A 15,112-nucleotide genomic window follows, 5' to 3' on the forward strand; every position below is an offset into this window, starting at 1 on the left:
TTGAGGTATATATATGTTGCGGCTTCTAATATCATATTAGAAAGAGATCTGCAGAAGGTTTCCACATAGTCTTTTATCACTTTATCTCTATTTATCTCACAATAATTATGAAATGAAGACCAGTCCGCTTTATCATACATCCACTTTCCTTGTATGCAGTGCACTGCCCCAGTTATTAATATTTAGTTCACATACTATTGGAAAATGATCACTTCCAATGGTTGTATCACTAACCACATTCCATTCACATATCTCAGCAGTTTCAATTGAGATTAATGTCAAATCTATACATGATGTTGTATTCCTCGTTACATTAAATCTAGTGCCTTGCCCTGTATTTAAACAAACTAAAAGACCTGAACTGTTCAACTATTTCCCCATTGGAATCTATTTTCCAACTACCCCATAACCAATTGCATTAAAATCTCTGCACCATAACTCCTTTTTTCCCCTTTTCCCTCCAACCATCTCAAGCATACATTGTGCAATTTTTGTACATGCATTATAAAATGTATATACAATAAGTATCACCCTTGATAATACATTTCTACCATAACACATTCTGTTTCTTTAACTTTAGGAATTGCCCTATATGCTATTCCTTCTCGTTTAAATATAACTACTCCCGCACCTTGTGTTCCCAATCTATCCTTTCGTACAGAGTTATATCCTGGCAAAATAAATATCAGGTTTGGCTTCAACCATTATTCTTGTGTGCATACTATATTTGGTTTATGATGTAACTCTTAATACATATTTCTTGAACTCTTGACCATTCGCTATCAGACTTCTTGTATTCCATTCCATTGCAATACACTAATTACCATCGAGCTAGTCAAAAAACTGTAAAACTGTGTTTCCTGTGAAGTTGATCGAGTAAGTATATCATGCATCATGTTGGCTGAAATTCCTAAAAATTCCGATGCAGCAACCAAAATTGTTTTAATCTACGCTGATCTGCTTGACAGCATTGCTGTAACATTAATAACCCTGAAAATGTATTTGTCATTACCAATTAATTATCTTTTAGTAGTGAACATTGGTGATTACAATTTTCCTTCATTTGATTTTCTGTCTCCATGGTCAGTGATTCTAATGGTTTATTCTTACCATCTCCTTTTCTCTGCTTTCAATATTCCCACAAGCCTTTACTGCTTCCTCATAAGTCACTTTATGTCAAACTTTATATCTTTGAACTTCTCTGGCTTTTATTTACACCCCAGACCCTCCATTTGCTGCACTGTGAGTACCTCCACAATTACTAAATTTAAAGTATCCGTTTCAGGACACTTATCATAATCATGCTCCCCTCTGTATTTTACACATCTCATTTTTCCCTTGCAAACTGCTGGCACATGTCACACGTTGACATGTGAAGTATCTCAAAGGTTTAGGCACATAAATTCCATTTGAACTTTATCCGGAATTCTTCCTTCAAATGCCAACAATATACTCAAGCTCTCTTGCCGCTGTCCCGCATTGTTTTAAAACTTATTCTTCTTATACTTAGTCTTCTTATACCCACTATTTTACCTCCTTTTAGATTCACCTTGGACCTTTAGAGGCTCCGTGTTTTCAACTCTCTCCCCCGACTGAAACGGGCAAATCTCGCGTTGTGATGCAGTTCAAGTCGAACACACCCCTTAACGTCACATGATCAGCATGTGTCGATCAGTGGTTCGAGCCCTTTTTTGATTGGTTCTTAAACCCACGCATGCGCACATGCTGCTGTGCGTTCACTTCCACATAAACAAGAGCAGTGAACTGGTGAGTGGATCATGGAGCATCGTTTTGACAGGGCAGCGGCGGTGCTGTCACCGCTGGAGGAGTCCAGCGCCGAGGTGAGCAGAGACAGCGGCATCGTGTCGCAGAGCGCCAGCAGCTTGTCTATGGTTAGCGAGGCCCTGAGCAGCGGTTCCGTGTCTCAGAGCTCGAGCTTCGGCGCTGCAGTGGCCCAGGACCCGAGCTCTGCTGCGGGAGAAACCCAGGAACACAGCGAGCCGGAGCAGACACAAGACGACGAGCTACTGAGACACACAGCGATAGCATACTCCTCCTATATGAGAGCAAATGCCGAAGAAGAGGTGAGGAATCATAGATTTATTCAGTCTTATATTGACGCTTCTGTATGCTCGTCTTGTAGTCAGTGCTGTGTAGTTAACGAGCCTAAGTTGTTAAGCGTGACATAGGCTACATAAAGACCCACTTGTTCTCTGCACTTCTGACTGAGGTATGTTAAATTCCCAGTCAGAACCCGTTTGCTGTATTAATGCTTTATGGTGGTTATGTGTAATTGTATAAGTCAGTACGTAAAGCAAATAACCTATTTTAACCACAGAACATGTTATCTGTTTATATTACAGGCCCTGTGCTTGGAGAGAAGTCTGGAGGAAATGCTTACAAGAGTAGATGAGTTTGTGGGAATGCTTGATATGGTAAGATCAATACATGTGACTTTGCATGCATAGAAAAGTGTTTTGAAAACCGTTTAAAAGGAATATTCCATTTAAATCTGCATACACCTTTAGCATTCGCAGGTCAGTTTTCACCCCGTGGACTTTTAAGCTTATGAATCATTCATAATCCAATTGTTTTCATCAAAAACCATATTGTAGCTCATTGTTAACTTCTTATCTGTTCATACATGTAAAAAGATCTATATTTTGTGCAGGTTAACTGAAAAATATAAACTTTAATATGTCTGATGTCAGATTAATTTTTTTGCAATTTTTTTTTTTGGAAATTCTATTACATTTCAAAATACACTAACTACAGCTGAGAGAAGAGAAGGGGAAAAAAATAAATAAAAAATATATATTTATCAAGGTGTATATGAAATTTCATATGAATATACTATTGTATTATATTTATATAAACATTTAATGTGAGAATTTTGAGACAAAAAAGTCTGTGTGATAGTATGGGAAAGAGGCTAAATGAAAGTAAAATATTTTAAAGAAAAATCTCATTCATAAATGTGCAAAAATATCTACATAATATCATCTGTAAAGCCACAATTGATGCCGGATGTAACCATTTTATAAAAATTGTTATATCTCTTAAATAATGTATTCAAAAAAATCGGGAAAAAACACATATGTTCATTTTGGCTCAGTTTGTGTTCCGTCTGAAAAACTGTGTGGTATTGTGGTATTTAAAAATGATGATTTACCTCTAGCTCTTTAAAAATGACCAGGTCGCATTAGGAGGGTTAATAAAGAATCTCTAATTGGGTTTTCTTCTTATAAGTTTTGTAAATTTTGACAGTTCTAATAAATAATCACGGAAACATATTGGGATATCGATATATCGCAACATTTTTCCTCAAAGTATTGTATCAATACTTTAGATCTCTTTATTTATATTTTTATTCAACTATTTGTGTATTCTTATCATGTCCAACAGTTCAATATAGACAAAGCAGGTCATTTAAATAAGTGCAAACTCACGAGAGAGACTGAAATTGAGCCAATTTCTCTCGCTGACACACTGGTCTTCTCTCACTCATTGGCACTAGGGCCGTGCAAAAATATAGATTTTTCGACTAACCACAATCTTCATTTGATTATATCGATATAGATTCTTAAAATCCCAAAACCGATCTTTTACTCTATACGCAGCCCTTTACAATGAGAGTTGCATCACTTGCATACGTGATTTAAAATGTCTGTAATTAGCCACTGCCTGGTAATATTTCAGATATCACCAGTTCAGCACTGAGTTCAGCATCCTTTCACTGCCTGTTGAGTAAAAGTTTGCTTTGCCTTGTAATGTGTGTCCAAAGATGAGATCCACGTAACCCATTTGTCATTGATGTCTCTTATAATTCCCTCTTTGGTCTTTACAGTTAGATGTTGATTAAAAAAAACATAAAAAATTAACATTAATGTAATGTGTTGAAGTGCCAGCCCGGAGTCATTACACTGTCGCACACGTCACAAACACACAGCAGTGTTTCAGTGTCATTGATAAAAGGACGGAGAAAGGAGCTCTTAATGCTATTTGTTGTACAAAACAAGCCCAGATGCAACTTGTGATAGAAATCAAGTATTTTTCATTTTTCACATTTTTGTTTGCACGCACTTTTCATGGTTCAGCTGCTAAATCATGTTTTAAATATCTCACTCTCTTTGGCCATATATCATGTATGTATCTCTACATACACCAAAAAATTACTCAATGCTTGTTTGACATTAATAATTATTTTTTTTTTATCATCACAGATTAGAAATGACACTTCTCAGGTGGTCAATGAGAACCTGCCACAGATACAAAGACAATCTGAAGAGATGAGAGAGATATACAGAAAAATCGACAAATTGGAGGTACTAACTAAACGTTGGCTGATTTAGAGTTAATTGAATCCTATTTCTTTTGTTATTCTAAGTGTAATGTCTTATTTTCAGGCCTTTGTCAAAATGGTTGGAGCCAATGTTAGTGCCATGGAAGAACAAGTCACTCAAGTTGAAGTTGAAGGTGAAGTTGGAACTCTACCAGGCGCCTTCAAAAAGATCTTTCGCACAATGAGCGTGCCAGGATTTTTAAATGTGAGCACTTTTCATATTGTCATGTTATTTGGTAACGTTTTGACAATGAACAATTGCAGAACTGGGAACATCTTTTTGCTTTCTCTTCTTTTTCAGAAACGTGCTAGCCCAAGAAGGCAAACACAAAGACATCAAGAGCTTCCCAGTGTATTTAGAACAGAAGATTACTTTAAATCTCAGTCCGAGCAGTAGAAGAGAGACTCCTGTATTGACTTTATTAAGTACTTACCAACACCAGGGATCTTCAACATCAGAAATGCTGACTGGGCGATGATAACCAGATACACATCTCAGATACACTTTCCTGGGATTGCAAAAACGAAACATTTCGGTCACTTTAGCTTCCAATTATTTGAATGAAACTTGATCAAAGCGAAGTATTATTTTAGTAGACCAGTAAAAGGCAGCTAGTTTTATAACCAACAGAAGCTTTGGTTTTATTTTTTTTAATTTTTTTTCAAAGTGCCTCACCAGGAAGTTTGATGTTGTTTCTTAAAACTGAGAAAACATGCTTGTAAAATGTATGAACATTTGTTGAAATGTTTGTATGATTTTTATTTTCACTCAAACTTGTACATAATTTTACATCTTTATAATTTTTTTGCCCTTGGCATTTTCTTCCAATGCTTGAGATCTTTGCACTAGTTTCACTGTTGCTTTAACAAGCTATTTATCATATCGAGGTTTAATATCAGTGTCTGACATATGCTGACAATGGATATTTTATTCTTAATGAAGCCAGTGTAAATTACTCTGGTTTATTATGTAGCATTTAGTGCCACTTTCCTCAGCAAAACAATGTCACCACAACAAATCTAGTTAGTCATGGACCATTTGCTTTTATATTGAAATGTCCATTGATACTTATGTTATGCTAAATGTGTTACATGATTATATTTGTAACTAATGATTGCCTATTTGTACATTTACAAATGTAGCTTTGAGCAGTTACTAATTTTTACTCCCAATATTGATCAGTAATGGCAAACATAAAGAATGGCTTTTCACTTATATCTCTATTTTGTTCTGAACAGTTATCATACTTTAAGTGAACTGAAAAACTATCCCTGTCTGACCTGGAATTTTCTTGAAAGTTCTGTATTTGAGATCTAAGTTGAGAATGTTGTATGATTTAAAAACAGAAACATCCATTTACTTTCCAGGATGCCAGTTTTGAAGGCAAAGAAAGTTCTAGAACAATTTTAAGTGTTGCCCATTCACTTTTCATCTTTATTTGGCTTTAGTTTGGACCATTATATCCAAAAGGTGTTCGCTTGTCATTGAGCAGTTGATGTACTTTGGATAAGTTTACCCTCAAGTTAACAATAATTTCTATTTCAAGCGACATTTAAAAAATCCTGTAATGTGACCTGTGATGATGTACGATTAGCAAATGAATCATTCGGTTGAACCGGTTCTTTTTTTTAATGAGTCGGTGGAACCGAGTTGTAAAATAACTCAACCTTGGCCAAAAGCTTTGGGAGTGACATACATTTTGAAAACAATGATAAGCATTTCATGAGTTTTAAAGGCTTTTATTGGCAAAAACATTAAATATATGTAAAGAGTCAATATTTACAGTGTAGGCCCTTGTTCTTAATAACTTCTGCAGTTTGCTCTGGCATGCTGGATTTCAGCTTCTGGGCCAAATCCTGACTGATGGTGATCCATTCTTGCCTTATTAGTGCTTGGAGTTGATCACAATTTGTGGGCTTCTGCTTGCCCACTCGCCTTTTGAGGATTGACCACAGGTTCTCAATGGGATTAAGATCCCACATTTTTATGTAATGTAATGATCTCTGAGCCACTTCATTATCACTCTTGCCTTGTGACATGGTGCTCCATCATGCTGGAAAGTGCACGGATCATCACCAAATTGCTCCTGGATCGTTAGGATTAGTTGCACTTGCAGGACGTTTTGATACCATTCTTTATTCATGGCAGTGTTTTTGGGCAGAATTGTGAGAGAGCCCACTCCCTTGGATGAAAAGGAACCCCACACATGGATGGTCTCAGGATGCTTCACTGTTGGCACGACACAGGACTCATGGTACCGTTCAGCTTCTACGGACTATAGATTTTACAGATGTCCCAAACAGTCGGAAGGGAGATTCATCAGAGAAGATAACTTTGCACCAGTCTTCTGCTGTCCAATCCTTGTATTTCCTGCAGAATTTCAGTCTGTCCTTGATGTTTTTCTTGGAGAGAAGTGGCTACTTTGCTGCCCTTCTTGACACCAGGCCATTGTCCAAAAGTCTTTGCCTCACTGTGCATGCAGATGCACTCACACAACCTGCTGCAAATATTGAACAAGCTCTGCACTGGTGGTGACACGATTCTGTAGCTGACTCCTCAGGAGCAGACGGTCCTGGTGCTTGCTGGACACTGGGACGTCCTGAAGCCTTCTTCACTGCAGTTGAACCTCTCTCCTTGAAGTTTATGATGATCCAGTAAATGGTTCTTTCAGGTGCAATATTATTTGCAGCAATTTCCTTGCATGTGAGGCCATTTTGATGCAAAGCGATGATGGCTGCACATATTTCTTTAGAGGTAGCCATTGCGAACTTGAACACAATGATTGGAAGCACTTCTTCCCTCCCTGTATAGCAATCAGTCTGATCTTATAATCCAATCAGAATGATAGAGTGATTTCACCTGACTTGTACTTGTTCACATTTTCCCAGGTGCTGCTGATATGATTTGTGAAATTATGTTAGCTGGTCATTTTGTGCCAGGGCCAAAAAACTGTGAAATTTGGTAATATATTATAAATTTGAAATGTATAATACATTACAAGGTAATTATGTTGTTAACAATGGTGTAGGAACTGTTGAACAATAAACAACACAACATTTCTGCAATCTATATTTTATAATCTATGTCACATAGTCATAAACAGCTAATTCACCGTACAAATTTAAATGTAAAATGCTGTAAACAGTTATTTTAGAAAAGAAAAAAGTTGAATCGGCTATTTGAACAGATTCAACCGTCATTAAAGCCTGGACCGATTGGATAAGAGCCATTCCACCGAAAGGGTGACATTTGCCTGTTGTAACTTTAAAAAATGTAACTAATTTTAAATCTTTTTTCAACACTGAATCTAATAACACACATATTTCACTATTCAAAATGTATATTGGTCAATCTCAGGTAACTTTATTTCATTTTTTACAAGGTTTCAAAGTGGGAGATGGATGCATTTTTCTCAGTCCTGTTACCAAAAATCGTGTGTCTTTTAAAAACCATGTTTAAAAAAAAATTCAACTAATTTCTTTGTTTTCCTCTCACAAAATTGTTTATTTTAAATAAATGGTAGGTTGCATGTTTAAATAATTGACATTTGTCACAAAAAAATCACTATATATGCACACAAGTTGCAAAGCCATTTTTTCATTTTAAAGGAGACCCAAACCTTACATTTATAAATGTTTTTATCATGTAATTAATTAAACTATTGGATAAATGATGAACATAACACAATTGAGAAAATCAGTGGTTTAATTTAATTTTTTAGAGAAAAACAATTTAATAACAGGAATGAAAATCCGTAACAGGAATGAATGCCCCAAGTGAAGGAGTTCAAGTACCTCGGGGTCTTGTTCACAAGTGAGGGGACAATGGAGCGGGAGGTTGGCCGGAGAATCGGGGCAGCGGGGGCGGTATTGCACTCGCTCTATCGCACCGTTGTCACGAAAAGAGAGCTGAGCCGAAAGGCAAAGCTCTCGATCTACCGGTCAATTTTTGTTCCTACCCTCACCTATGGTCATGAAGGTTGGGTCATGACCGAAAGAACTAGGTCGCGAGTACAAGCGGCCGAAATGGGCTTCCTCAGAAGGGTGGTGGGCTTCTCCCTTAGAGATAGGGTGAGGAGCTCAGTCATCCGTGAGGAGCTCAGAGTAGAGCCGCTGCTCCTTTGTGTCGAAAGGAGTCAGTTGAGGTGGTTTGGGCATCTGGTAAGGATGACCCCTGGCCGCCTCCCTAGGGAGGTGTTTCAGGCACGTCCAGCTGGGAGGAGGCCTCGGGGAAGACCCAGGATTAGGTCTCCAAACTGGCCTGGGAACGCCTCGGGGTCCCCCAGTCAGAGCTGGTTAATGTGGCTCGGGATAGGGAAGTTTGGGGCCCCCTGCTGGAGCAGCTGCCCCCGCAACCCGACTTCGGATAAGCGGTTGAAGATGGAGATGGAGGAATGAACGTAACAGGAATGAACATAACAGGAATGTATCCGGACTGAGTGAGTGAGAGATTTCTGAAGGAATGTACTGGTTTGTCAGCAAAGATGATGAAAAGAGAACAAAGGAGTGAAAGACAGAGAGAAAGAGAACGGAGATAGAGAGTGTGGCGGGTGTATCTCCTTCCCCATCAGCATGCCATGGTGGGTGTTTCTGGCCCCTGGGTCCTCTCCATCTTCATGTACAAAACAAAACATGTTCAGTTGCAAAAACTACATCCAACAGTGTTTTAGCTAGAATTGCGCTATATTAAAGAACACAAACTTGCCTGGCCCTTTTCTAAAAAGTTTTTAGTTTGGCCCAGACTTCGCTCTCGATTTCCATGTGACGACCTGTGACTGGCCTCGGGGGTGGGATAATACACACAATGTCCACAAACAAGTACCAAAGGATGTCTTCACGGGCTGGCCAGAAAAAACGGTTCACCCCAATCTTTTGCATACAACGGACCTCAACATGTGTTTCACTTGTATCAGTGATGACACCAGGGAAAAGATCACCATCGTACTTCAGCACACACCATTTGCCAACAACCTCAAGACTTTGCCACTGAACTTCTGTCTCTGTGGGGGCCATGGGAGCTGTCTGCTGATTGCTAAACTTGAAATGCTTTGCATTCAAGCACCCACAGTTCAGATTTTGTGTTGTCGTGCACAAGCAGCTGACGTCCCTGTATATCAATTCTCCATGGGCTAGGGACACTACCTGATGGATCCTCATAATGGACGGAACTGGCACATCATCAACTGCTTCCTCGCTGACAAAAAACAACTGGATTTTTGTGTTTGTCTCTTTCAACACAGCAAACAGCTCTGCAGCATCCGGAATATCTCTTCCTTGGCTGACTAGATTGTCAGCCCTCCTCTTCAGAGCCCCTCCCACACCATCCGGGGCACCCTTCCCGTGGCTCGCCTCGAAAAAGTTCCACGTCCCGGCAGTGAATCCCCGCTTGAACAGCTCAGTACAAAACAAGAATAAATTACCTCATTGTTTGTACTGAGTGCAGGGGCCATCGCTGTAAAAATGGACAGTGTAATAATCAAGCACTGGTGACATGTGTTGCCAGATTGCTGGTGGGCCCTTTATTCTTGAGGGTGACAATGTGCAGAAGGACATCGGGCGAGGGGTTGCATGCACATAAAGCACACCTGTGTGCAGTGTTGCCTGCTGATGTGATGCTCCGAAGTGGACTGCCTGTATTTCTGTGCTGTACTTGCAGAGGTAATTTTCTGAAAAGTCAACATGAATTAAGCATTCATGAACTTTTAAGTTTTGTCTCAATGCCCTGTAGTGTTTGAACTGATTGTTGATGTTAAATGTGTGATAATTCTCCCTCCACTTTCTTCGACGTCTGCCCTTTTCTCTCTTACTGAGGTCATTGATTAGTTTCTTCCTGCCTGACTCAAGGTCCTTCCTGTATTTTTCACCTTCCTTCTCTAAATATTTCTGTCTCCTCTCTGGGTCTGCATCGCGTTGGGCGCGATGGAGTCGCTGCCTTTCTGCAGCACTTAGTGGTGGATTGGCTCCCTGTAAGCATGGTATTCACATTGTAAAACTTATACGTCTACAACTTAATTAACGGTAACTGTAAAATTAAAAAATAATCAAGTAAATTGTATTACATAAACTAATACTTACACTAATAAATCAATGCACAGGAGGATGCTACTCACTCCTGTTACTGTTACTCAGTCCTGTTATGGTTTATATGAGTAACAGGACTGAAGGTAACAGGACTGAGTTTTTAGCATAGAATTAGCAAACACATGAAATATAGCCACATAGCATACATGCTAATAGCATGAGGATACTTCTCGGAAATATCTGCAATATCATCAAATATACAGAAAATAAAATGAGAGGACTTACTTTTTGTCTTCCCATTGCCTTCAGAAGATCTAGATGATGCAACTTCCTGTTGGAAATGTGTCTTGTGGAATGTTCCAAGTTTTTTAGAGGGGGGAATGTGTTAGCGTAACAGGACTGAGTGAAAACCCGGGGACATGACTAAAATGTTTATTTTATTTAAAATATTAGATAAAATATTGTTTTCTCAGGATTTTATTTTTAATAAAAGCATAGATTGGATATAAAGTCACACAACAATGCAAAAGAAATAAGATTTCTGAAGGATTTTAATCATTATATTTCATGGTAAAATATAGACAGAGAGTGGGGATATGCAACAAATGCAATATTTGTAGTGTTCTAGGTAGGATTTATTAATGTTTTTAATTAAAATTTTAAATTTGCATTTAGCTTAATGTGCGGGACACTTTGCTTAATAATAAAATGGATTTTAGAGTTAATTTTCGTGCATTTTTATACATATAATGTCCTGGGGACAGAAATGTCACCCATTCGGTGGAATGGGTGATAAAGTGAATTGAACCAAAGTCCCTTTCAAGGCAAGTCAGCCAACTCGACGGCCATTTTTGGAACGTTCCCGCGTAGCTATTTATTCACGGTAGCGCCATCTTTATGATTTTAATGGGAATGACAGTGAGGCTGTGAGGATTAGACCATCTATTCAATGGCAGGTACGGTATAAAGCTGTAAAAAACAAACAAACAAATCAAAAACTCATCACATTTGATTTTCTACAACTTTGTTTTCAACTGAATATTGAAGATGTTTTTTTTTTTTTTTTCAACTTTTGTCCACGGAAAATGCTGTTGTGAATAAATGTCTATCCATACTAGTCAAGCGGCATACAAGTACAGCTCCTATCTACTTGAATGGGGAAAGACCGAAATCTCCAAAACGGTTGGTCAAGAATTCGACCAAAGAACATATTTCAATTCGACAGTTGAATCTGATAACAATTGTTATCGTAAATTGTGCTTCTTTAGCTCAAATCTCACGCACACAAAAAGCTGGTCCAGCTAATACGCATGCGCGTTCTCGAAGTTGACTGACAGGCGATGTCTGTATCTGAAAATGTATTGACTCTTTTTCCTGTAAGGCGGGATATCTGCAATCTTGCACGTTCGATATTGGTCCATTAATTTGAATATAAGTGGTCAATTTCGGCCTAAACAGTCTCTGATCGGACATCCCAAACGTCAAACTGAATAGTCATGTGGCCTTGAAACGCAATGGCAACTTTTACCGTACGTTCACACCAGAGGCGGCGAGAGCGTCAAATCGACCGGAAGTCATTCATTTTCAATGACAGCCAGCGTCTCTCCGCGGCGAGAAGCGGCGCGGCGAGTCTTGGGCGGCGTGGGCGTCAGATGGAAGTTCAAGTGCAGTCAACATTATGGTAATGAGCTGTGACGCGTTTCGGCGGCAACCTATTGGAATATAGAAGTGCTCCGCTCTAGCGAAGTCTAGAGAACACAACCGTGTAAACTTTGGTTCCCACCAAGCATTCGTTCGAAGATAAAATGGAGGAGAAACGAATTATTGCCGTGACGGGTTTCCCTGTAATATATGACCAAGACCACAGTTATTACTACAAATGTATTCTATTTTTTATAACAAACAACTATAATTTTAATTACTTACTGCCATCGATCGATTAATTATTTTCACATTTTAAAGAGTACATGAGGATATACGCTACTTGTGATAGGTCGGCAAAAAGTAAATGGTCGACATGTCTGGATGTTTAAATTGCGTCCCCTTTAAATATAGTTCACAAAACAAAGCATTCTGAACAAACGTTGCCGCCTATTTCAACTACGTCAGAGCGTCAACGAGCGTCCTTGAGCGTCGAAGGCAGGGCAGCCAGAGCGAATTTTGACGCTCTCACCGCTTCTGGTGTGAACGTACAGTTAGGCGGTGGGCCGAGTCCGTCTATCTCGTTTAGTTTTTGATTTGATAGTTACCCAGCAGCTGTCTGGCTCATTTTTTTTATTTGTCTGTATGAATAATTCACAAAAAGATTACCGATTGTTTCCAATGCCAATTGTTGCACATTAAAGTATAAAAATAGATTTAATTTCGCTAGCTGATCACAAACGTTGGCCGGAGTGAGATCAAATCAACGCTTGTGTTGTTACCTTGTTGAATTGAATTGGCCAATCACGTTATTCGTTGAACCGGCGTCGCGTGACTCGCGTCAGTCTGAAGCCAAATGAGTCTACAACCCAACCTGGAGAGACCGGTGTGTCTCGGCAAGACAACGTCAAGGTAAGATTTGTTTTACAATGATTATACACCCCTATATCTTAATGCTTTTCATATAAGTTGTATTTAAGACTGCAAGCTATACTTCGTCGTGAATATATGCGTTGTCGTTGATGAGAACAGTAGCCACGAAAGAATGTTGGTAGTGGAGCAGTAAAGCTAGGTCTAACGGTATGTTGCTTAGGCTAATCCAAATCATTCGGTACATACACAATGAACTAAGCAAAGATTATTCAAATACGGGATAATTACGGGTAAATATTTAAACGGGAAGACAGTAGGAAATAATTTGACAGGTATGTCAAGGTTGGATTTGTTTACAGCAAGCTACCTAGGCTACAAGTAAGCTAGACTAATTATCAGCTAAAAAGAGTGCAAAACAAAGAAATGATTTCAAATCAACTTTATAGTGGTAGTCATGGAGTTATATAAGCCATTTATGGTTGATCGTCACAGTTTATACAATGACACAATTCTGTGCATGGTAGCTTATGCACATATGGTGGAAAAATATTTTATTTAAAGATGGCTGTTTTTAAGCTATTTAACAAAATTATTTGTGGTCAGAACTGCAGTAGTCTTGTCAAGCTCGTTTAAGATGGTTAGCATCTTAATACAAATGTCAAGATGAAAAATGTGATTTAAAATGATCTAGTAATGTGTGCTTTCGGTGTTTATTTATCTGAATATAATTCAGTTGTTTATCTAACACACAGACACGGACAGGACAACATCATATCTCTCCACACCCAAATGACTACAGAGGTGATCGTTGACAATCATCACATCAACAGCACCATGAATGGAGCAGGTCAAGATCACGGAGTTGCTTAGTATCCACATCACAGATGACCCATCTTGATCTATCGACACCACCAACAGAACCTGGCCAAGAAAGTCCAAAACCTCTGCACTTCCTCCCACAGTTGAGGAAGGCTCATCTCCCACAAATCCATCCTCTTAACTTTCTATAGGGGAATCATAGAGAGCCTCTTCCTTCCACCCCCACCCTCCAATAACCTAAGGGCAGCTGATTGACTCTTGCACAAATACACTGGTAGTTTACACTATGATGCTGCTACATTGGTTTATTTTTTTATTTTTAAATTTGCTATGAACATTTGACCCCACTTACACACATATTGCACTGCCTTTTGCTACTTGTCATGTCATCCACTTGCACTGAAATACTATATTAATTAGGGATGAGTCGCGATTTTCGAATATTCGATTAGTTGATTTTATTATAGAATATTGAATAGGATGTGCGGGATGATTGTCTTTAAAAAATCCCTATGTTTTAGTTGTGGTTATAAGTTGCAATCCTAAATTCACATAATATTTTTATACATTTTATAAATGTATTCTTAATATTTGTTGTTTTTGTTTCTATGTTTGAGCTTATATATCTCAATATTAATAACAGTCTGGTTAATTTTGAGTCTTGAAATGTAAACTCTCAAGGGTTGGCTTTCTAAATATATGTTGGTTATGTGTATATTCAGAATGACTTCTGAGCAGCAACCTTTTTATTTTGGGGATGTCATGAATGCATCACTTGCCAAAATTGAGGCTGACTAGTAAGGGGTTAAACGTATATAAATGAAACGTTTTATATAAAAATTATACATTTGATACAAACCTTCACTGTTGTTGGCTGTATTTTCTATCTTCTTACGTGCTCTTCTTATGTGTTCTTTGTTGGTGAAGAGCATGTAGCATTCTCTGTGAAATCCAACATTAGCCGGCACATCTTGGACGTCTTCGGAATTAATGCCAATACGGCTTTTTCAGCTACTGTACTCTCTGTGGTTTGCAGGTTCACCCATAAATTTGTACATTAAACAATCTTTGCCCAACTTGTCTGGGAAAGGGGGGTTACAGGGCTTTTTACATTTGAGGCTAAATGGATAAAACACCTCATTTTTACCTCAGTATTACTGAACTACAGAACTAAATTTACATTTTTAATGATTTACAGCAAAATTGTAATTTCAAGAACGCAGCTTCCTGCGATCTGTGTTCATTTACATTGGTTGTCAAGGAAACGGGAGGTTTTCTAACGTTATGATTAGTACTCCTGCTTATTTGCCGGTTTAAAAAAGTAAGAGTTTGTAAGGACATTTTGCGTCAAATGTGCAAACAACAAAGTTGGAAACAATGTCTGTAGTACTTACACGATTTTATTACATGACCTCA

The 15,112-nt window shown here is 38.5% G+C and overlaps 1 protein-coding gene across 1 annotated transcript; it reads left to right on the plus strand.

The window, feature by feature from the left end:
• The first annotated feature begins 1,745 nt into the window (after nt 1-1,745).
• On the plus strand, nt 1,746-7,385 carry LOC127620035 (biogenesis of lysosome-related organelles complex 1 subunit 4-like). The gene is made up of 5 exons (XM_052093108.1): nt 1,746-2,084; nt 2,364-2,435; nt 4,224-4,325; nt 4,407-4,547; nt 4,644-7,385. Exons 1-5 carry the CDS (start codon nt 1,779-1,781, stop codon nt 4,737-4,739), a joined length of 717 nt encoding a protein of 238 aa, XP_051949068.1. The 5' UTR covers nt 1,746-1,778; the 3' UTR covers nt 4,740-7,385.
• Nucleotides 7,386-15,112: the final 7,727 nt, after the last annotated feature.

Source organism: Xyrauchen texanus, chromosome 26 (genome assembly GCF_025860055.1).
Source record: "Xyrauchen texanus isolate HMW12.3.18 chromosome 26, RBS_HiC_50CHRs, whole genome shotgun sequence".
Classification (NCBI taxonomy): domain Eukaryota; kingdom Metazoa; phylum Chordata; class Actinopteri; order Cypriniformes; family Catostomidae; genus Xyrauchen; species Xyrauchen texanus.

What these genes read in the sequence shown, in the direction of transcription:
- LOC127620035 (XM_052093108.1), top strand. Translation starts at nt 1,779, where the DNA reads ATGGAGCATCGTTTTGACAGGGCAGCGGCGGTGCTGTCACCGCTGGAG. An exon ending in TTGTGGGAATGCTTGATATG is followed by an intron (nt 2,436 to 4,223) that starts GTAAGATCAATA and finishes TTATCATCACAG; the next exon opens with ATTAGAAATGACACTTCTCA. An exon ending in GAAAAATCGACAAATTGGAG is followed by an intron (nt 4,326 to 4,406) that starts GTACTAACTAAA and finishes TCTTATTTTCAG; the next exon opens with GCCTTTGTCAAAATGGTTGG.